Source organism: Doryrhamphus excisus, chromosome 4 (assembly GCF_030265055.1).
Source record: "Doryrhamphus excisus isolate RoL2022-K1 chromosome 4, RoL_Dexc_1.0, whole genome shotgun sequence".
Classification (NCBI taxonomy): domain Eukaryota; kingdom Metazoa; phylum Chordata; class Actinopteri; order Syngnathiformes; family Syngnathidae; genus Doryrhamphus; species Doryrhamphus excisus.
This window is the reverse complement of record NC_080469.1, coordinates 12291353-12315517: the sequence shown is the minus strand read 5'-3', so window position 1 is coordinate 12315517 and position 24165 is coordinate 12291353. Positions and strand designations below refer to the sequence as shown.

At 40.7% G+C, this 24165-nt stretch overlaps 1 protein-coding gene across 6 annotated transcripts in view; it reads left to right on the top strand.

Annotated features, from left to right (window-relative positions):
- fam172a (family with sequence similarity 172 member A) overlaps positions 1-24165 on the top strand; it is a 143108-nt gene that overhangs the window by 87799 nt on the left and 31144 nt on the right. For 5 of the 6 annotated variants that reach the window (XM_058071924.1, XM_058071920.1, XM_058071922.1 and 2 more), the window contains 2 exons: positions 5952-6068; positions 12662-12746. In XM_058071924.1, coding sequence (XP_057927907.1) covers positions 5952-6068; positions 12662-12746 — 202 coding nt within the window. Of the gene's footprint in view, positions 1-5951; positions 6069-6383; positions 6891-12661; positions 12747-24165 lie in introns of those variants that run through there. The other variant, XM_058071925.1, reaches the window with a different exon arrangement.

The following is a 24165-nucleotide window of genomic DNA, read 5'->3' as shown; positions in this document are numbered from 1 at the left end:
GAAGCTGGGGACTGACAGGGGACGTGGGTCTGCTGCTTCAAAGCCACAGGAAGCACTGGTGTTGTCTCTTCCTGTGGAGGGTGTTGGGGCGTGGGGGGGGGCATTCGCCTGTGTTTTCACAGCCAGCGATGAGTGTGTGTTAGTGTATGACACAGTATAGGTGGGGGGGATACACCACACCCTCCACCTCTGTCTGACCTCCCATTTTAACACATACAAGCTTGAGAGCCCTTTACATTCATCATCCTAATAGTGAAGTGCTTTGGTCTTTACAGCCAAATCTAGCTGTGAAGGCTCAGGAACTTTAGTGTGTTCTTACGGACATCATAGATTAGAAGCAAAGTTATTGAAATCTTCAGATCTAACAAGTTATAAATATACAGTATAAGTATACAGTATGTCGTAATGCCAGCATGTGAATTAATGCAACTTTTTTTAGTCTTTAGTTCAGTTTATGCTTTTTTAATTATGATTCTTACCATGATTAGAGCCCTGTAGACATTAAATGATACCCCTACAGTCAACCTTATACTCCTCTTCCCATTACAATGCTCAACTGTAGAGAGAAGAGACGGCTGACACTTTCGACATGGCATGCAATGGTCTTAACTACGGTAGTTAGCCTTGAGTTCATGTATTTACATTACTGAATACGCGTGGTCAGAATACTCCATATCACTTGTCTTTTGATATATTTTTTACCAATATTAGTCCATTGTCAACCACAAAACAGCAACCATTTATTTATGAGTTATTTTTTTTTAAAAACGCGATAGTGTGAGGGAGTGATGTTCTAACGGCGATGTAGCGAGAGGCGACTATTGTCTAAGACAAGGCTCAGGCAGATGCCATGACACTTGGAATTTATTTCCTGCTTAATTCTCATGAGAACACGTTGCAACTTAACCATGTACAGAAGTCTATTATCCTCTATTGCTTTACGGTGACAAAATCCTTAGCATCAGTCAGGGGTTTATGTTTGTTTTTTCTGTCTGTGGCACTTATCTTTCCAGACTCAAGCTTTTTAGTGTGTGTGTGTGTGTGTGTCCGGATGGCTTGTAAAGATTTATGGCAGCACTAGCCCATGTGTTGTCAAAGCTTCCGGTGTGTATCCACATACATGTTTGTTTGTTTGGTGTCTATTTGCCGTGGCTCCTCTTCCTGGTCGCCTCTGGCAGCGGCAGGACAGTTAATCAATCAAATATTTAAGCAGTGCTTCAGTGCTCGGTGGGTAGTCCTACATTATCTGTGGCACTTGGCAGTGTACAGTGCAGCGCCTTATGAGTTGATTCTTACTAGCGTATGCTTGTGGTGCTTGCCTCCTGCTCCTTCGCCTTCTTGGACTGTACTCTTTCCCTGTCTTCCCTCCTGTCACGCTCTCTCGCTTCCTCCTGTTTTACTCTCTTGTTATGCTTCCCCTCTTTATTTGCACTTGCACTGTGTTTATAATTGTGGCTTTTCACATTGACTTTCTGACAGTAAACAAGGCTCCTTAAAGAGCTCCCGTCTTTCTCTCTTTGCCTGCTTTGCTCCCTTTTCTACCCGTCCACATTCTTCTTTCAAGGGATGAGTATGCCTGTCTCCCCAAGGGGATCTCAGTGTGGATTATCATTCTTTTTGCCTAATTATCTAGTGGCTTTCTCTGCCTTTGACACATAATTATCAAAAGCCTAAATAATTGTCTTTTATTATTCCTGGTGTTTAGATGTAGCTGAGCAATCAAAAGCAAGGGAGCATCACAGCGAAAGGACAAAAATGAAGTATTTAACTGAAGAACAAATAATGTCTTGTCACCTGTATCAGCTCTTTGACCATAAAGACCTCATTGGCCCTTTGTACGCCAACTAAATATCCTGTGCCTGTCCATTGCATCTCAGATAGAATGAGATCGTCTTCAGAGAGCTCAGTAAAAGAACTGGTTTTACGGGGGAAGCAAAGGCACAACAATTTCATAGTTCATCCAAAGTTTGAATAGATGCGGGGCTGGGCTGAAGTGACTCAGCTTTGTTTTTATGACTCAGAGGATTGTAAATGTAATGTGCAATTACTCATAACTTCAAATCGCTGTGACGATTACAACTCTGCTCAAATTTTGTATCACACTTAATTGAAATGTTAAAGTTGACAGTTTGTCAGAATATGCTCAGCGGTGGTGAAAAGCCTGAGAGATGGCGCAGGAGTTAAATAATGGACAAGGACTTCTAACCTTTAACTTCACATTCAAGTTCACACATTTGTTAGTGAAAGACACTAAAAGCCCACAAAGTGGGATAAAGGGAAAGACAATTATCCTGAGGCAGGAGGATTCTGAATTATATTTCCTGTTCACATCATTCTGTCTGTGTTTTCGTTCCTATCTTTCCCTTATCTGTTTGGACTCATCTACAGTCAAGCCCCCACCCCGCCATGGGCTACCCCCACCTGAACTTTATTCTGCATATCCAGCTGCTTTCACATTACTGGGAAGTCCAGCAGAGAAACCCCTCAACATCTGTGTGCTGGTTTTATCCCAACAAGTATTTCCATATGTTTCTGCTCTTTGTCTGATGTGAGACACAACAGCTGGCCTGTTTGCTCGCTACAGCATGTGGATCATTACGTATATTTGGATAAACTATTTCGGATAGAATAATACAATGTGGGAATCAATCAATCCATATCCAAATAAGTGAATATGTCTTCATTGGTAACACCACCAAACAGATCACATGGCTTTATTTCTCTTTGAGCAAGATGACTTAAAATGGCATAGCCAATTTCTACGAAACTTAACAGCGTGGGCACAAGCAATGGTAGAACCTCGCACATTTTGACACCTGTGTCCTTTTTTTCATCCATGTAACAAACCTGAGTTGGGATTTGGCGGAGGTAATTCTAGGTTTAAATAAGAGTATTGCAAGCAAAGATGCTTTGTTTTTGCTTCCACTTGCACTTACTAACCACTGTTTTATGTGGCTTGTACAGCAAAGCCAGTGTTGTCAAAATCACTGTGGTTTAGAGCCGCACTGCTTTCAGGGCCTATTTGTCAACCTATTACCCTGAGTGTTACCACAGCCAAGCACATGTGTGCAAAGAGAGCTGTCAGATGGGCTGATTGATATAGCATTTGCTGGGGCATATAGTTCTTTAATCTTCACTTGAGTCATCATCAGAAAAAGAGGCTTGTTTGGCGAAGAGTTACTGCCGTATTCTACCTCCTAATTTCAGCAACCAGATGACACTGCTTAAGTGTCTTTGGATGGAAATGGATCTTTGGATAGGGAATCACAGGAAACATGAATACACAACCCAGTTAGAAAAGAGAAGAAGCAATGTGTTGTATTTTAAAGTAATTACATTTTGCAAGGAAGAATGTGTTTTTTAGTGCCTTGTTGTAACCAGAAACAGTCCCATTTTAAGAAATGAACACAGTCTGTGTACACTAGATTAATCTTACACTCTTCAAATAAGTAAGTTTGACTTTGAGGTGCTTTTCTTTTCTCTGCTTTTTTTTTTGAAACAATGTTTCAAAATTCTGCCCTTTCAAAGATAATAATGCTCAGGGTTCATTTGGAAGTTCATTTAACAATATGTGCATGATATTGACTAGTTTATCTTATTGAGCTGAGTTTGATGTGTTGCCGTCAAGCAAGCAAAATATTATTGGTTCAACTCTCGGCTCCACGCGTCAGACTTGTCAAAGAAAACCCTAATTTGGACTTTCTTGAAAATGGTTCCAATCAAGGATTAAATAACTTACATTATGCATTATAGTTAAGTACATAAGTAATCAGATGGATCTCACCTAATTGGCACCAATATTTCCCATACATTTATTATCATATTATATTGTATATTGTATTGTAATATGTTATATATATTGTGGTTTTTTTTCCTATCAATCAACGTGAACAGGAAAGACAATTTATCTTTTGTCTTTGGACAGTTTTAGATGGATAGAAGTTGTGAAACTTTTCCATGACTAGTCCTCTTTCTCCTGTTTCCTGGCCTCTGGTCACAACCCCTTTTATACAAGGACTGGCCCGTCTGACTCGGGCCAAAAACAGGACTTTGTCTGACTCACAAGTTTTAAAGCGTTGACTTTGCTACTCCCACAGGCCCAGTTCTGCCAGTATGGAGGACCATGGAAACACGAGACAGACATGATTTTTTTTTATGTATGACTGGGGCTTTTTTGTGCAAAGGAATGAAATTGTCCATAGATAATGTATCCATATGTATCTTTCTAATGTGAAGAAGATTTTCTCAGTAGTTTGACTTCATGGAGTTCTAATTAAATTTAGGACATTAAATCCTTACTGCTCTTTAAGATACCCATATGAGACAGCCTTTGTAAATGCAGCCTTCATCCTACACATTTATCTGCATAAACACATTTCTAGCGCTACCTAATTTTCATGTACACTTTTATTACATCCATCAAGGAGGTTGTTACGAGGTGGGTTATCTGAATAATTGGTCCCCAAAGTGGAAACTGACATTGAATAGAGTTTATTCACAAAGTTAATAACACAAAGCATTATGGATACACAAACGGGGAAAAAGGTAAGGTTGGAAAGTGATGGTGACCAAAGTGTCACGGTATAGAAACTAATATCAAACAAAACAAACAAAGAAGACACACACCTAAGATGCCAATTAATGGGGAAAAAAATAAACAGTACAGTAGATGGGAAGTATACAACCAGAAAGTACTTATAAAAACAAAAGAAAGCTAACTCTCAGGATAAACAATACACTAGAGTGGAAGTAAACAATAAGAAGTACTTACAAAAAGCAAAGTGTAGAGCACAAGGAACTAATCCATACACAAGAAACAGGAATGCTTCGCCTAGAGTAATGGAGCGAAGACAAAGGAAAAGGAGTGTGGTGTCTGTGTGCCATTGCTGCATGGTGCACTCAGGTGCAATCAGGTGTGAACCGGTGTCTCCACCCCAGGAAGACCAATTATGGGTACTGGAAAACAAGGCAAAGGAGCATCATAAAAAACTAGATACATTTGCCAAAAACACTGGTTTATGACAGAGGTTGTGTTCAGTACCATTTATTCATCTTTCAGCCCTTTTTTGCCCTATTTTGAGTCCATTAGAACTAAAATAATTTAGGTTGTACATTATATCTAGATATGTGACAAAAGTGGGCTATTGTCCCTGGCAGAGATTTGTGTACTCCGAGAGGTGTTATTGTATTACATTTCCACAGCGGGACAATTTAAAGCCAAACATAACCTCGGTTTTCCTGCAGTATAGTGCAATATATGCTCTAGATGACACTATTAAGGTATTTCATATTGTGGCATCTCAACATTTACAAGCAGGAAATGTACGACTACTATTCTGCACATTGCCCATCACAGTGTTATGAAATGTATAGCGTAATTGATTGTTAACCTATTGTTATAAGCCCTGTTCTCCTTTTTGTCACTATTTTATCTTAACGTGAATCACATTGAAATGGCTCACTCCCAAGGTCTGTCTCCAGTACTCCTTGGAGTGGGTCCAGCGGTGTGGGAAGTCTATTGTAGTGCAGTAACAAGTCCTTTGTGTGACATTTTCCTTGGCGTTGACATTCAGAGGGGAATAGCAAGATGGTACTGCAGACGCCACATTCTGTGACATGTGAAGGGAAAGGGTATTAAGAATGGGAGCCAAGGTATTTGAACGTGCACAGAGAAGGACATTTGAACAGTACGTGACAAGGACACACTACAGTAGAGCAGCTCTTTCATATTTCAGTATAACATTATGCTATACATCGAGTTGAATTTGTATCAACCAGTTTCAAAATGAGCAGCCAGGACTTGCATCATTTGAGGTGGAGGCTGGCAGTATGTGGTTCTAAAGCATCTATCCTAATTCACATCATGATATTGACCAAAGGTTGATGTGTTATTTGGTATGCAGTACACATGAGCAGTCACTGTCGTGTATTCTTTTTGCTCTTTATTGCAGATGAATCACAGGGAAATTGAAGTGAGGAACAAAGTGTGTGCTGTGGCTCTGACAGACTCGGCTCACAACATCTGGCTACAGGAGACTAGTAAAAGTACACAGGACTGGATGCAGCAGGTGAAATATAACCCCCACGACCCAGCGCACATACACAAATGGAACACAATATGTAACAGTTCTTACAATGTAAAAATGGACCAAAAATGGTTTTATTTTGATACAGCTTTCATTTTTGCCATCATTAGTGCGTGCAGGTGTACCTGACGAAGGTGTACAAAGTGTACATTACGTGATTTGCATCACCTTCCTGGCTTACACCTGTACCACTTTCAAACTCAAATCAAAATGGCCATTATGTGCATGTATCTTGTCTCCTTTTTTGTGTATAGTGTATAGCCTGCACAGACATATGCATGTTTGTCTTCATTTTAGCACCTGCCTCTTCTGCTCCTATGACTTGACCTGTGCACGACTTGCAGCACCAGACCTTACCTCAGTATGCACATACAGATGAGGACAGCCTGGAGCAGAGCTGCACACATACACAGCTTACCTTTATTTATACTCCACCCCCTTTTAGATTTCCCTTGCTTTACGGTATTGTGCCGTGTGTGTTGAACGCGTGTTGGTTTGAGTAGTGGGGATTCAAGGTTGCACTGTCCCTCTTTTTGTTTGGCATTTCCTATTTTTGATCTATCCAAGGGATGCATGGGACAGAATATAATTGGAGTCTTAAACGATTTTCTATTTGTGACGATTACAGTACCCAGAACAATAGCTCTGAAATCACCCTATTGGTCCACTAGGAAGAATGATACTGGGAAAAAATATTGTCTTTTACTCATTAACCTCATCCTTTCTTTGGTGCATTAAGAGAGTCTGACTCGTTGCAAGATATCTTTGGATCTACTGCCCTGTGGGCTTCTTATATAAATGGAGAAAATCAATAAACAAATTGGAAGAAAAGTGCACATCTATTTATTTCAGACAGTTTTTTGGACCATCAAGCCAAATTTTGACCAAGCGGTACGGCTCATCTTACCGCAGCACAATTCTTTCTTTTCTACTATTTCCACATTATCTCAGCTCTCATTATGTCAGCTATGTAACTACTGTGATCATAACATTACCTGACACAGTAAATAAAGGACAAAAATGGAGGATATCTCCTCGTCATGTTGCTGTTTATCACAAACTTTGTTTTCAAGATAGGAATAGAGCCGTTCCAATTTAGTATTGTTATCGTGATACCAGTGTAAATTGCGTATGGGAAAAAATATGTCAGGGCAATGTCAATGCTTTGGTGTTGTCAGCTTGTTTTTGTCAGCAAACATAGCTCGAAGAAAGTCAGTAGTTATATAAAATGATAAATTGTTACATACTGTTTGCTCTTCTGACTCTTCCACACGACCAAGTAAAATTGGAAAGTTTGCTGGCTAGTCCAGCTGCACATGGCCCATGTTCACACAATAGTCCAGTGTGAAATGCTGTTGACAGATTAAAATGCATTTCTTTTGCTGGTAGGGAATCAGGAACTCCCGCACAAGCCATTGCTAGGAAGTAAACAGAGGAGCAGAGCTTAGGGAAGGACGGGGGGAAGCAGAGCTTGGGGAACGGCTTCCCTGGAGTATAGCCACTGCCATATAAGGAAGTCCACCTCTCTGTGACATCACAAAGGGGCAGTTTTACCATGCCTTTTGAAACTGAGCATTTTGAGCCGTCCCAAACTTGTCAGAAAAGTGGAAAAATGCATAATAGGTCCCCTTTAAATAAAAATCAATTGTCCATGCATGTATTTTCAATGGAGAGTAATAAAAAATAGAGAATAATAGTTGAATGTTTTAACTTATGATTAATTTAATTTTGGGCTAATAAATTTGTCAGTGTAGTTCTACCAGCTTCACATTGCAGCTAATTATGGTGATCGTGTGATGCTGTTTGAGGATTGAGGGCTTTGAATTTGAAGTATCAAATTCATATTCTGCAGGTGCTGTGGAAATACATGAACACATTGAGAGACCAAAAGTATAACACCCCCACCCCCTTGAACAACTCAGTTGGAACTTCAATGTGAACAGTGTTAGCATGGCTCACTGTGATCAGGGGCACAAACACACACACACACACAGACTGGGAGTGCAGCACAGATGGTGATTCACACCACAGAGTGAAGCTCGCAGTGACCCTTGATAATGCTCGGGGTGGTGTATAAATATGGGTGCCCACAGGGGTGGTTGCATGTGAGGTCGGGGCACCCCAGCAGTACACTGCTCTGTTCTCCTCGGACAGAGATAATTCCCTCCCTCCGAGGTTGGAGAGGTCACTGTGTGGGGAGGAGTAGAGGGGTGTAAAAAGGAGAAGATGGGATTTAGAGATCAGCGCCCGCTGGGTCGAGTTGTATGGACCAAATGGTTCAGATGAGGGGCAAGTGACGTCATTGCAAAGACAGACAAAACAATTCAAAGGAGAGTGAATACCACAGAGAAGGTAGAGGCATATAGATCGATAAATAGAAACAAAGACAAAAATAATGGTTGAAATTGAAATCCCATAAATTGCCAACTAGAAAGGACAAAGAATTGCAGTCTAAAGAAAAGCAAATAGACAGGTAGGATGTGAATGCAGATGGCGAGAGCTGAGATGAATGTGGCGAAAGATGACTAGTGTGGTGCGCACTAGTGTCTGTGAAAGGGAGAAATGTGAATGATGGTGTACAGCTGGCAGACTGTCACAGTCTCTAAGGTGTCTCCTGTCACTGAACTGGCCTGCTGTCACACTCTAGTGGCCTGCCTAAAGCTTATATGAACACAGACACAGAGTACACTATAATCATGAATAAATCATCCTAATCCACACAGAGCAAGTGGAGAAGATAGAAGCAAGGTGGACGGAGTGATCAAGACTTGATGCTGAAGACTTTTTTCTGAGAAGTTAAGTTCCTAGCTGACAGCTGTGTTATAATTTTGAAGACTTTTTGCACATTTAGTACACACTTTCTACCGTGAGAGTCAGTCCTGTGTGTGCTTGTGGAAAGGGGGAATCAATAGAGTGGGGCGGGTTTTGTGTACACGGCACAAGGTTTGTTTATCTTTAGGTTTGGATCAATACAATAGTATTCTGTGTTGTGACCTATTAACAAGATAATTGTGTGACTTAATTGTTTTATCACTAACTTAATTGTTCACGCTTGGAATTAGTCAATGCAAACCTCGTTTTATGGCCTCAGTCTCAACAAAACATTACTGGACTGGATCAGTTCTGTATGGACATCTGTGAACACAAACAACCATCGGAACTGTACCTTGCCCAGGCAGACTTGTTGGGCTCAACAGTCTACCCCCGGCCGGGCTCACATTGAATCAGTTGCGGCCGCCAGAAACATTCCGCAAGGTGGAAATCTCTGTTGTAGGCTCACACTACCTCCATGCGATGCAGCTCCGACACAATGGAAAGAATTCTTTTTTCGGATGCCAGAGCACTCTCTGGCAATGGGAATATTGCGAGTTTCAGTTTTCCGTTGCCGAATCTGATTCACAGTCCACTGATTGAATCATCACAGTGTGCTGGCTGTCCTCCATCGTTGTCTAGTGTGTCACAATACTCTTGGTGTTGAGTTGGTGCTGTACTGCTTAAATGTGGCTCAAGAGGTTGCTACCCTAAATTCATTGGGGTACTAACATTCTTTCATTCATTCATGTTCTACCGCTTATCCTCATGAGGGTCGCGGGGGTGCTGGAGCCTATCCCAGCTGTCTTGAGGCGTGAGGCGGGGTACACCCTGGACTGGTCGCCAGCCAATCCTAGGGCACATATAGACAAACAACCATTCACACTCACATTCATACCTATGGACAATTGGAGTCGCCAATTAACCTAGCATGTTTTTGGAATGTGGGAGGAAACCGGAGTGCCCGCATGCACAGGGAGAACATGCAAACTCCACACAGAGATGGCCGAGGGTGGAATTGAACCCAGGCCCGGGGTACTAACAATACAAGATTTTTTTGGAAAGTACATACATGTGTCATCCTGCATAGAGGTCAACTTATTCTCTGCTGAGTGCACAGACTGCACATATATTCTATACAATACACAGCACATCGGTCAGCTTCAGACTGTCTTCCTATCGGTGAATGGCACCGTTGATGGGTAGAATGGTGCTGGCTTGAAGTGAGCATGCTATTTGTTTAGGAGGCATGCAATCTTACATGCCATCCTTTTGTCGCAGCTCTCTAATCCCAGCCAGCAGGCTTTGCCTTTATGTGGCGGCAGTTTCCCACAGCACTGGTATGATGTGTGACTGTGTGCATTTATTTATTCATTTATTGCCAGCGTTTGTTTGCACATATGCGATGTTGCGGTGCTGACAAATGTATTCAAACTCGACCTCCCAGCCTCCTTTGATGACGATGGTCGAAGCGAAGGGAGGAGGGTACCTTTGAAAGATTCTCCTCCTTCCCGTCTCCAGCTACAGTACCTTTAGATACATATAATGAGACACTTGATGTGGCAGTAAAGGAGCTTCTGTGCAGGTCAGCAATGGTCAACTATCCAGTCCAGGCTCGGTGGACAGCACGGGGCATTCTCCAGGATATGATAATATACAATATGTAACATTTTAACACACCCACCCCCCCTTCGATTGTCAGCTCATATTTTGCTTATCAGCTCAGTGTTGTGTCGCTTGAAGGTGAATGCGAGGAGAAAGGCTCACATTTACTTTAAATTAATTTGTATTTTCCTGCATTGGATTTCTGCAAATCTTTTTTTTAGCCTATTGCTTTTATCTTAATAACTGTAGTTTCAGTACACATGTCCCAACGGAATTTGGCGTAGCCTGTTGATATTTGTGGAGGATTTGTGTACACCAGGCAGATATTTCATCATAATCACCTCAACCACAAGATTCTATATTTGTCTGCAAGCTTGAATTAAATACTGTATATCATTGGTGGGACAAATGAGGGATGCAGCACACGTCAACTCGGCAGGATCAGAAAATATTTGTTTTGATTGAGCCACCATAAACAACAGCTGGGTTTGCGTACCCTTCAGCTATCTTTCGTTTGTAGTATGATATTTGTACAGACGGACAAAAACACATGAATAAGAAAATAAATAACATGTAATTTATCGAGTTGTCTGCATGTCCAAGCTAAACTTGGAGATATTTCACTCATTTGTCAAGGTATTGGGAGTCAAGGTCATTGAGGGCAAAAATGCAGCATAGCTTCTCTAGACCCCCCACGAATCAAGGATGACCCACACTCCCAGCATAAGACACACAAGTTGTTGCACAACACTGTAATAGGCCAGGGTGAAAGTAAACAAGAGCAGATAAGCAGTGATTCATAGGGACGCCAGCTGCACGTTGTAATCTCTTTACATGTTCGCTTTCTTCTATTGAACTTTTATCTTATCAGGCAAACGTCTTCCCCAAGCATTCCTTCTCAGCTGCCCCCTTTCCCTTTCTACCTTCACCCTGCTCCAGACACACGCACACACACACATGCTCAGACAAAGGAAAACATACTTTGATATGTTGCTACCTCCCCAAAAATAAAACCCCCATGCTGCTGAGAGATGAGTTGCTGTGCAGCCTGACATTAGTACACCTAATCTGTAGTGGCTAGTTTACTCCCTTGCTGATAAATTGTACTTTAGAATGCATTTGTTTTTTTGTTTGCTTGTTTTACACATTCACTGTTTACAACATTCTGGAGGGCAAATACATTTGTATTGGATATGTACATGCACTGTTTTGTCCAATTTTCAATGAAAATCTGCTTTTTTGTTTGCTTTACCTTTTATTAACTGGTAGTTTACAAATTAACTAATTGTTTACTGCTTAATCAGCTTTTTCCTGCATCATTTCTCTGAACAACATTGCAAGATAATGTGCATGATTTGGTACATAGTAAACCAATGTGTTCGCTTGTGCACATATGAGAACGGAAAAGAAACACCAGTGCAGCATAAAGTCAAGATGGGGCACAACACAAACAAAATCTGTGGGAGATGAAGACAGCAAAAGTAGATAAAGAGGTCCACTCCTTTTTTTGACAGTAGTGTTGTCAACCACTTGGGGGTTTGTGAGGACTGAGGGTGTTTGCTGGGGGTTATGGGTCAGCAAACTGGGCAGACTCCCTCCCCCAGTGCACCCACTGATGCACCATGGCAGAGGGCCTCAGCTCTCCACCACAAACAAACAGCAAGATGTCTGAGCAACATGTCACAGAGCTTTTAATTGCTTGTTCCTGTCTCTTTCTCGCTCTCCTCCCCGCTTCCTTCAGTCACACACTCATGTCTTCTGCTCCTACCCCCTTTCTCACTTTTCTTTGTTTCCTTGCATCTCCATTTGCTTTTCCCTCTACTTTTTTTCTGCAAGTTTTTGTCTTCTTTGTCATATCTCAATTTGCATTTAATTGATTTTGCTTTTTGAACATGCACTCACTGGCCACTTTATGAGGTACACCCGCCCAATCTAATGATTAATGCATTAAAAATATTGCCCTTTTTTTTTTAGAGATAATTCCATTTTGGGTATTACAATCTGTTGAGATTGAGCTCTTATATTGGATCTTAGTTTAACCTGATAAAGAGGCTACTACTGATGCTGCTAAACTGCTTTTTTGTAGAGACAAAAATTCCAAGAAAAGTACAGTCTCTCGTTTACTATTTTTGTTGATTGTTTTTTGTGTTTCCTCACAGCACTGTTGTAACTGGGTATCAAGTCCAGAACCCTTGGACACTCCCCTGGACTCCATGCTGCCAGACTGCCCACGTGTTTCTGCAGGTATCTAACCTAAACATCACTCTCAGAGTACACTGATTCTGATTGCTTTCAGCCTAATAACATACATTTAAGAGCAATATTGATACTTGACTGATCTCAGCATTTGGCCAAGATGGATTTGTGACTTGAACTGATGCCGTATTTTTTGTCATATGTCAGAGTTACTTGCAGTCTCAGTGCATTATTGCATACTTTTCGCAACGCATATCAGTGTTTAATGGCACCATTTCAAGGTCCAGTATTACCCGTGGCAACCAGCTTTGGGAAGTGACTGAACTAAATGTATTTAGTGATATTTGATGGCCTTTGCTGCGTTGGGTTGAATGGATGAAGCTCTCCAGAGAGTGGGTGTTTGATAAATAGCTTACCTCAAGGTTTTAACTGCCATACAGGAGCCAATGGAAATCTGGTGACATGCTGGTTGTTGAATAGCCGTGGATGTCACCACACATTGTTGTCTAGTTTTATGTACGTATGTGTACATAAGGGCTTATGCACAGTTGCCAATCAATGAAGTTCAGTCTGCTTTGCTAGTGTGTTAAGTAGACAGTACTGAGGTGTTTACTCACATGTTTATGGATTGTTGGGTTGATCAGAGCCCTTGAAAGGCAGACTGAGTTGTCAGAGAAATTGAAGCAGTGGCAGATTATCTTGAAAAGCAAATCCACAGTGTCATTCCACATATGCAACCCTAATGTTCTGTTTGATGCTGTTTCTATTTCTAGCGTCTTTGGTACACCCTCTTTTCCGCTTTCTTTTTTTCATCATCCACTCTCTCGGCTACATCGCTTAATCCGCCCCTGTGGTGCTTGGCTTCCTGTCCCTGTGCCCTCTCCATGGTGGACTGGCCTTGATGATGTCACAGCCATCACGAGAATGTGTTCCTAATGTAAGATTAGGGATGAAAGATGTAATCCACAACATGACCATTGAAATGGATGTTGATTGCAAGTGTTGTTGGAAGACTGACACACATCCAGGCTTGCATAGTACATAGGCACACACAACTCAAAGGACATTCAAGCCTTATAGAAACCTAGAAATCTGTGCTTATTTTACCCGTACATGCAGTAGGATATCTTTTGGGACACGTTTCCTCGCCTCTGCTCTATTGTGACATGCTTGTGAAAGTATAGGTCATTTTTCACATGCACCACGTGTCACTGAATACCCATCTACACCACTATCTCAACTGGACCACTAAAGCGGCATGTTCCACATGGTGCTATGTGGGTGGTGCGTCTCTAACATCTAACAGTGAATCAGCTCCTTCAAATGTCAGCAAGGCTTCAATATAAACCCATACCGTATTTCATGTTCAAATGTCACTTGCCGTGATGTTTAATGCCTCTTCTCAGTGACCACCGCTGAGTCAAGATATCCAGGTCCTGCTTTTTGAAACATGGCATGAATGGCATGGTTGGAACACCATTTGACATGACGTCCATCCGTATGTGTATCCTATTGACTTGTGCGCTATTGACTTTAGCTACTTTAACAAAGCTGAAAAGATGTGAGGATCAGGCCTGTTAACAAAGCTGCCAACTCAGCTTGTCTCTGGTCTTTTGGTAGTTGCTTCTGATGTCAAAGGTTGGCTCAGTCATCTTTGTGTCCTTGGCAGCCTGGCAGGTTTGCAGGCAGCGGCCATTGTGGCGAGAGCCGCTGCAGAGCGGCAGAGGTGACGAGGTTGAGAGAAGGTTGAGGGAAGGCTGTCAGGGCACCGTGGCCCAGCACTTCAACCTACAAACATAGCGTTCCCAGCAGTCACCTCTTCTGTTGCAATGAATGATCCAATTGAGGTTGCTATGCAAAGAGTATGCAGCATGCTTGTGTATAGGTGGGGGTAGTCACGGTTCACAGTATGGTTTCTCAGCCCCAGAAAACACCATTTCATCCCTTTTGGAATACTGACAGCATCTGCTTGGGGCTGCACAAAAAAAGTTAGATTCACACTAACTTGCACTCTAGCGTCGAACTATTGTCTTCCTAGTCATTTATATTTAAAAAGTCAGTCGTACTGTCCCACTGGGATCTCCCTCCCCTGAAGAATGGCAGCAAGACCATGTTATGGTATGGTTTATTTGTTTCAAACATGCTTAACAAGTGCAGTAAGGAACATCACATGGTTACATTTGCATAATTGAACATGTCTGAAAGGAAAAAAGCAGATCTTATTTAATCTTGCTCCTTCTCCATGTCAATTCATTCATTCATAATTTTTACTTGTTAAAACTTACAATATTTCACTTGCTCATGTTTTATCTTCAATTCCTGTGTGAAAAAAAAGGAAGGTGGAAAACATATCAAGTCGGGAGTAGGAGTTAAAATAATGACACAATTAACATTGTGCAGTATTAAGGAATTGTAAGAAATAAAAATGGAAAAAAATGGAAAAAAAATAAAAATAAAAATAAATCAATATGCAATGAAGTTGGGCGGCACGGCTGTTGTGTGGTTAGTGTGCAGACCTCACAGCTAGGAGATCAGGGTTCAATTCCACCCTCGGCCATCTCTGTGTGGAGTTTGCATGTTCTCCCCGTGCATGCGTGGGTTTTCTCCAGGTACTCCGGTTGCCTCTCACATTCCAAAAACATGCTAGGTTAATTGGCGACTCCAAATTGTCCATAGGTATGAATGTGAGTGTGAATGGTTGTTTGTCTATATGTGTCCTGTTGGCTGGCGACCAGTCCAGGGTGTACCCCGCCTCTCGCCCGGAGACAGCTGGGATAGGCTCCAGCACCCCCTGCGACCCTCGTGAGGAAAAGCGTTAGAAAATGATTGATTGATCATTGATTGATGCAATGAAGTTGTAAACAAATGTTATAAACAAATGCACATTGTCATTTTTGTTTGCCATGTTTGTTGAAAGTGTGTGGATACTAAGGTACCTGGATGGCCCAGACAGCGTAAAGGAAACCTTTTGAAGGATGAGTCTTTGCTTCTTCTCCGTCTGCATCCGTTCCTCTTGGCTTTGACTTGTCCTTATGTGTTTTGTTATGCCATACGTCCCCTCCCCTCTCCAACATCTATCCTGCCTCCATGTGTGGTGTAGTGATGATATGATGACTGTGTTCTCCATGCCGCAAGACTTTTGGCAGAAGGAGAGGGAGGTACATGGAAGAAGTTTGTCTGTAGTTCCCAATCATCTGTAAAACAGTGCTGGTACACTAACATGGCACACGGACAGGGCCAGAATTTCCTGCAGCAGGATATTCATCACCATTCTTGTGGAAATCCATTTAAACTTGGACCTGACTCTCTCATACTTGAGTGAAAGTGTTTCTTTTTAGTTTGTTGTGTTTATTTGTTTTGCGAAATTGATTTTTTTTTCCTCCAGTAGTCTATTTTTTGAGAGGCAAGCACACTACCAGAATGTTTGAATCTGGCCTATATGCAAGTAAAATGGAATTAGTATCCCTACTGTAAAGCTGACATTAAACTCATTCGTAAAATGGGATGAAGTTCTGTAAGCGCTTCCAAGACTGTCACTTTGAGGCAGAATGGAGAGACCGGGGAGGGGGGTAGTTAGTGGTGAGGTGAGTACGATGACGGATAGATGGGTGAATATGTGGGAAACACTCCTGCAGAAATTGTGAAATCCGATGTTATTAACACTTATTGACCATTTTCTGTTAAAGAACAGGCTTTCTTTTTTTGGGGGGAGGGGGTATTTCAACAGAACATGCACATGCATACACACACTTCCTGTTGGGTGATTACTCATTGTCCAAGCTGATTATTAATTACAAAGGCTGAGCTTTCTGTAAGTGAACACTGATTAATGGCTAACAAAAGTAAGTTAATGTCTTACCTGTACTTTAATTACCAAATGTGTTCAGTTACAAGCAACACAATGCCGTAATTAAACCTAATGAGCTAAGGTAAGGGAATCACTTGGATTTTTTTTTAAGACTAATTTCTTGTTTTGATGACACAAGTGACATTGTTTGCCCAAAGCCCAATAATGTATTCTAATATGTGTGTCTGTGTATGCATCACTCTTTTTTTTGTCTTAGATAAGTTACAGGAGTGGAGTTAGAAAAAAAAAGCAAGGCATGAAATGAAATATGAAAGTCACTGGAGGCCTTTAGTAATAGTAATAATAGCACATATACGACCAGGGTGTCCTGAACTTGATGTACACTAGTAGTTTCTCACCAGTCTTAAAACTTACAAAACCAAAGTCGTTGTACTCCAACAATCTAAAAACTAACCTTAGTTTTGGAACCTGCTGCATTTGGAACACAGTAAGGCTATGTTCTGTATTTTATTTGACTAGAACCCTCAACTTGCCGATCCACACACTGCTGACCATGAAATATCTTCTTGATGTCAGCACCCCTTCTAGACATACACACGCTGACTGATGTGTGTGTGATGACTTGCTCCAAGAGGAAATTCAGGATCACTGAAATTAACCTCATCTCCTAAAACATCTGTGTTTTTTCAGCTTGGTATTGTGGAAGTCCGCTCCTTCAAAAGACGATCTCATGAAAAGTGTGTTTTCACAAATGCGTTTCAATGTTTTCCTAGCCCAAATTTGACATGTCGCTGTCGTGTTGCAGGAAATACGACAAGTAAACGTTGGTGACCTGGACTCCAACCTTTGACCTGGATTTACTACTTTTGTTCGGGTTACATTGGTGACAATAATGTGTGCATACGCCTCAGGACGCTAAAGATCGATGTCACAACCCGTCAAAAGAATGCTTACTTCCTCTCATTTTATTTTTTTAAACAACATTAAGCAGTTATTTTCCCTTTCCTACCTTAACACATAACATAGTCTTGACTTGCACATTCTGGTTCATCTTTAGATAAAAAGACAGACGGAAATACCCTGACATTTTATTTCAACCATCATCACAGCGTCTTCCTTTCTATTGACCCACCATGTTTCAAATTGTCTTCTAAGAAAGTTGGTGAGATGGATGACTTGAAAAGAAGCTGACACAATCCATGTGTAGATGCAGAGTTAGATGCCCTCAGTCCATTGTCAGGTCACGGTGGTATTACCATGGTGACAGGGCAATCTGATCCATCGTGTAGGTTGCCTTTCTCATGGGGACATTTCTTTTGAATCAAACACTTGACCGCTTTGATTCACCTCCTTGATTCCATTCTGAGGAACTGTCCCTGTTTATTGATCAAGTTCAGCGCTTTGATATGTGTCTGACTCGTATCTTCCCCTGCATCAGGATTATCAAAGATATGCCAACATAGTCGATAGACAAGCCCTACACAACCAAGACAAGGGTTGGTCACATTTTATTCTTACTAGACAAGCAGGAAGGATGAAGGTGATCAATATACTGATAAAATACTGAAAAAAGTATGACACAGTCATGTCAAATTATACAAAATATATAATCTGTTGGTCTGTTCTTAGACCAATTCATCGGAATTTTGAATGTAATTAATAGACGATAAATTTGTTTTTAGCTTATCGTGACATGCTTTAAGTGAATAATATAGTAGAAACACAATACTAATATTTCTGAGTTGCAAATTAGCATTATTGTATCCTGAGGGGAAATAATTGCTATACACTCAAAACATTTTCATTTAAGCTGACATGATTACAGTCGTGCCTCCCAATACATCACAATTTTGAATATTTAATTAAAAATGATCACTGTTTTGTGGTTGTCTAAGGCCTATTTTTTGCCTTCTTTCCCACTCTGTTTAAAACACTTTATTAAGTTTAGAATAAGTAAATTGGAGAGCCTAATGAGCATTGCCTGCGCAATGTGGCCTAAACAAAGAATAATAGGAGCTTAAGGGTGACTATAGGGCTGTTACTTCATGTCTACAGGGCTCTACGTAATGTTTAAAACCATATATACAAAGTCATCAACTGTGCTCTAACTATGAAAATATTTTGTTCATTAATATTGAATCATACCTCATGGAAATTTGCTTATCTGGTTCTGGTCTGGAACCAATTAACCGCAATAAAGGAGGGACGATTGTATTGGATGCTGATTGTTTAGTTAAAGAACTGTAATGCTATGTCATATGTGGTATTGGATACAGTGTGGGTGACTACAACCATGCAATGATTCTGGAAATGCAGTAATTTATGCAGTTGTATTGGATACATGATTACTCTTGGTTGTAGCAGCAGTTATTAATGATACTGATGCTTCCATCGTTTTTTTTTATGCTGATATTTTTCCTATGAGTGTTTGAAATGATTGTTTGGACTTAATATGTTATCAAGGGCTCTTAACCTTAAGAGATCTTAATTAAATGTACTTTCTGAATAGATGAAACGTACCTAAAATGCTGTACATACTGTAGCATGTCCTTAAGTGTTTCCTTCTCGAGCTGATGCTTAACATTGATGAATGACCATGACATGAATACAACTCTAATTAGAGTGGAAAATAATGGCATTGAAAACCTGACAATTTGATGAGCCATACATTGTGTGCTATTTCTAATTTTTTAATTTAATTTGAAACGCATGCATTCATTTTCGGATGGTAGGAATTTTAATGTAGGCTGTATGGATACATGACTTTGAAGGATTTTGAAGAGATGAGGTGTAATAATCACAACTCGTAACAGAGGAGCACTATTGCTTCAGTTCTGCTTGTTCATGCTTAGAAGCATGTCTGCAGTTCCAAGTCTGTGGTCTTAAGTTCACCTCTGCATTACATAAACTATCCAGGAGGCAATATATTACCTCGTCCTGTTACTGTAACCACCATTCAGGAGGAAAGAAAGCAATGGGGAACCAAAAAAAAAGAAGAGTTGGGCATGCATAAATGAAAGTTCAACAAGGTTCAATGAAACACTTATACAATTTGCTGCAATATACTGAGGTTTTATAATCTCATTATCATCTTAGTGCCAGATTTGCCCATGAGGGCTGTTCTGTATTCACTTTTATTAGCTCCTTAAGATTTGTCCATTTGTCCTTCTCGTACCCGCACCTCAGCCAATCACTGGGGCACAATCTCCAGTAATTACCCCTCTCCTTCTTGTTTTTTTTGCTTGTCTTTTATCTTTTTTTCACTTCCTTTTCTTACAGCTTTATTTCATTTTGTTGCCATGGGGTAAACAAAACATGTTCCTGTATTTTTACAATGAAGCCTGTTCAACAAAAATATGATTGTAATTAAGTTAATGAGAAACCTTGACAAATTTAGAATGTAATCTATATGCATTTCTTAATTTCTGACTGTTATAATGTATTTTTATTAGTAGCATTATTTCAGTCTCCCAGGACTCCCATTTGTTTACTCTGGTCCATATTTCCCATTCAAGAACAAGCAGCCAGGGTCAGATGGGGGAGCTAACGTACACAATACAGTAAAGCATGCCATGAATCCCCAAGCCTCTTAGCTGCTGTGGGTAGTGTCCATCCCTGGTCACACAGAGGGCATCCCCAGATTAGTGCTTCTCGGACATGGATCTCATTTGCCCATATGGCCTCTTCTCATTGAGTTGATATAGGCTGTAATCCGCCCAGCCTTTACCCTTGACCTCAACATGTGGCAAACCATTTAGAAGAAGAGCACACAAAATCTTCATAACACGTTTGATGGCTGCCCGACTGTACAATCAAGAATAAAGAAGATGATTGTGAGACATATATGTGTATTGGTCATCTCAATTTGGTTTTCTGAAAGTCCATGTTAGTTCTCACCAATGTATGACTCTACGATATAGTCAGTAGGAAACATCATAATTACAGTTTCAGTTCTGTTGACTGGTTTGAAGTCAATCCATGGGGTGAAATTAATCCATAAACCCCCTGCAAATCCCAAAGATTGCTAGCATTTTTACACTGAGGAATCACCCTCATCTCATAGTGTCCCAGTATTACTGTACCCTTTGCAACAGCACAGCAAGTGTCACAGTGCTAAATGCTCTTTAAAGAATGTTGCAACTTCCAACTGTCAGTTAACAATTTAATTTGAATTCATCTTATCCATGGAATCTTTTTGTAATTGTTATAGAACTTGCACTTTTACTTGTATTTTTCATAAAAACACAGTGTTATACTAGTATTGAACTACTGCAGTGCCCCGCATGATGCTTTTTTCATTTATGTGCGGGTGTATTGACAGTTAATGTCCATTAACACTTGCAGGTACGACTAGTGGAATACACATAATCCTATCTTAGCCCATGTAAAGGTTTCCCTACAGGTGCCACCATAAGTTGATGGGATAAAGTAGATTAGTGCAGGGAGAGCTAATCTATTGAGTCACACAGGAGTGTCACTGTAAATGCTACTAAATTCCTGACACCTCGTGTTTAAGACAATAAACACCTCCACCTTTTTGAGCATGCTTACCTTGAAAAATACTTATTCCTCCTGTAACTTTTGAGTGTTACTCCCTATTAATGTATACTTGTTGACAAAACTATGTATTTTAACTCGTTTTGGACCAAAAGCACCCGCCAAAGTGACGCAAATTAAATGCAATGTTATTGTTATGGGTTATGAGGTCATTTCACAGGGTTTAGCTGCTAATTAACTCACCCATACACACACACACTGTATTCTCAACTGTTGTGATGATCCCATGCTGTGATCTAACATCTGGAAAATACAGTCAATTTACTGTGACTGTGTGGGTGTGGGTGTTTTTGTATGCATCATTCTGCACACTGTTTTATGCTGTCTTGATTGGTAACTTTGCTGACTCTTGAAAAGAAACTTAACTTTCAACTCTCCCAATCTTCATAAATGAGGTTCTACATAAATTTATGGTAAATATGTTATCGCTTTAGAAGACAGAAATCATACATGCATAGTGACAATATGTTTTTACCACTTATTGCACTTAAGACTTACTTCATCATTAGCCTTAAATCGTGTCGCTCATTGTGGTTTTTCCGCAGAGGAATAATATATTTTTAAATCCGAATGTAGATTTATTTCAGTGGTGGTTTCGAGTGAGCCGTGGTGACCTTGGTTTATCCCATGTGCTTCATGTTGACAGATATAAACTTTATTAACCAACCATCTCCCAGACAGGAGACAAACAGCCTCCAAAAACCAATGTGCGCTCATATTAGAAAAACATTGCAATTAGAGAAGGAATCCCCCCCACACCACCGCCACCACCACTGAAAGCAGCACAGAGTAGAGAGGAGCAAGTAATAACATAGCTTGTTTGTGGTCTTGGAAGCAGCAATTATAAAGTGCTTGGAGAGTTGTTGTGCTTCTCATGCTTGTTGTGACTGTGAGTAATGAGAGGTTGTGCTGTTGTCTCACTGAAATGTATGGTTTCTAATGCTCAACCCTTGTCTCTGCCCCACTACGTGTTTATCCACCAACATCCCTTTCTGACCATCACCACTGGCCTGTCATCATACTTCACAGACCGCAGTGACCTTTCACCTGTGTCAGCTGACTTCTCAATTCTAGAAGCAGTCCACTATGCCTCAAGCAATTTGGCAATTAATGTAAATGTGTCTTAATGGGAGTTTGCAACAAAATGCAATCTCTAATGGTTAAATGGAGTGCGCTCATTATGTGTACCTAATAAGGGCTAGTATTGGGAATTCTGCATTTGCTAAGATAATGATGCTCAGTTTTTGAGTTATTGACATTAGAGAATTAATTGATTAATATGTTTATTATTGTGCTTTGAAGTTACCAGATCACATCAGGATGGTCTGCATCCTGGCATATACAATACATAGACCAACACATGTTCAAAAGAAGACCATGGCTACAAAGTGTGTTATCTCGTTATTTTTGAGCTCCCCCCCCACATCCTCCTTCCCTGCATGCTGTTCAGCCAGTATGTCGCCAATCACAGGGTTCACTTGTCAACGTGTACTCCCACACAAACTGCTTGTGTGCACAGACATCTACATGTGCATGGGTATGCTCAGCAACAGCCCCTCAAAACGTAGACACACTTATAGATTACGCCCTCCCTAATATGGACACATTCACATGTTGGTCTTCACACACTCCAATTCTGGGCTCGGTGGCAGGTAACACAAGTTTAGACAGAGTATAAAGGAATTATTATTATGGTACAGTGCAGTACAGTTTGCTGCATTATTTAGAATAGTAAACCAAATGTAGGTTATTTGTACAAATTACAGTTTACGCTGTACATTGTTCATATTTGATGTAATCTATTTATTCTCCACATTATTATTTATTATTTATTATTACACGGGAGCCAGGCAACAACATTTTATGTCTATGTCTACTATGTCTATGTCTATGTCTATGTCTATGTCTATGTCTATGTCTATGTCTATGTCTTGTGGGTAGGATATGGATAAGTGTGTCATCATTGGTAATATAGGGGCATCATACCAGCATGACACAAAGAAGAGGAGGAAATGGATAAAGTATTCCAATTCTTTCTATCCATCCTAACTCCCTCAAAGAAGTTTGTTTGGGGTTTTTGTTTTGTTAATTAGAAATTGTACCGTTTCATCTTCCGATACGATTTTCCAGCACTCATTCTCTACCCTGACCGCCAAGCAAATGTGACGGGATGACAACAGCCTATCAAAAAGAGTAGATTTCCAGGAGCAGAGTAATAGGACTTTGCTTTGGGAACACTTTCTGAGTGCTAAGTGAGGTTGGCACCAGTTGTTGGAGCAGAGTCTCGGAGAACTGAAGGGAAATGAATTGTGTTTGGCACCAGGCACCTATCAGCCAGTAATTAGTATAGCTAACATCCCAGATGAAGGAGTCAAGTCTAGGTCAGTGTAAAAAACTTCAAGGGTCTTAACAGGTACGGGTCAGAGGCCAAGCCGTGCCCCCTCCCCTCCCTGAATATAAGCTCATGCCGTGCATGCTAAGATTTGCTGAAATCTGTGTTGAACTTTGATCTTGAGGCGCTGCAGCCAGTCACATGTCAGGCAGGCTCCTGTGGATCACTTTGGATGTGTTCATGTTAGATTGTCTGAGTAGTTCCTGCTCCGGACCTGCCCAACCCAGCCTTATATCCTTTGAGGCTTTTGACATAGATGTTACATTAAAGCTTAAAACCATGCTGTAGATTCCTGCCCTGCTCTGGACCCAGGATCTATATTTTCCGACAACACAGTCTGCTCCTCTCCTCAATCAACAGTGATCTCCTTGTATGTGTCAATTATTGCACACGACAGCCGAATAGATTGTTTTGTGATGCAATTTCTGGGAACCACACTGTAATCCCTTTCATAAATGGCAAGGTTGCTGTGATTGATCTCCATAAATGTATGTATGTGTGTGTAAGGGTGGATGTGGGAGCCAGGGTGCTGCCATTCCCGGTTCCTTAAAAGACCTTTAATCCTCTAATGCTACCATAATCTCTCTTAATACATTCAATATTAGTCGACAAATGAAATGATAATAAAGTGATATGAAAATGTTTATTTCCAATGACAGGGTACACCAAGGATTTAACCAAGAGGTTTAATCACACTTGACACTCGGTAC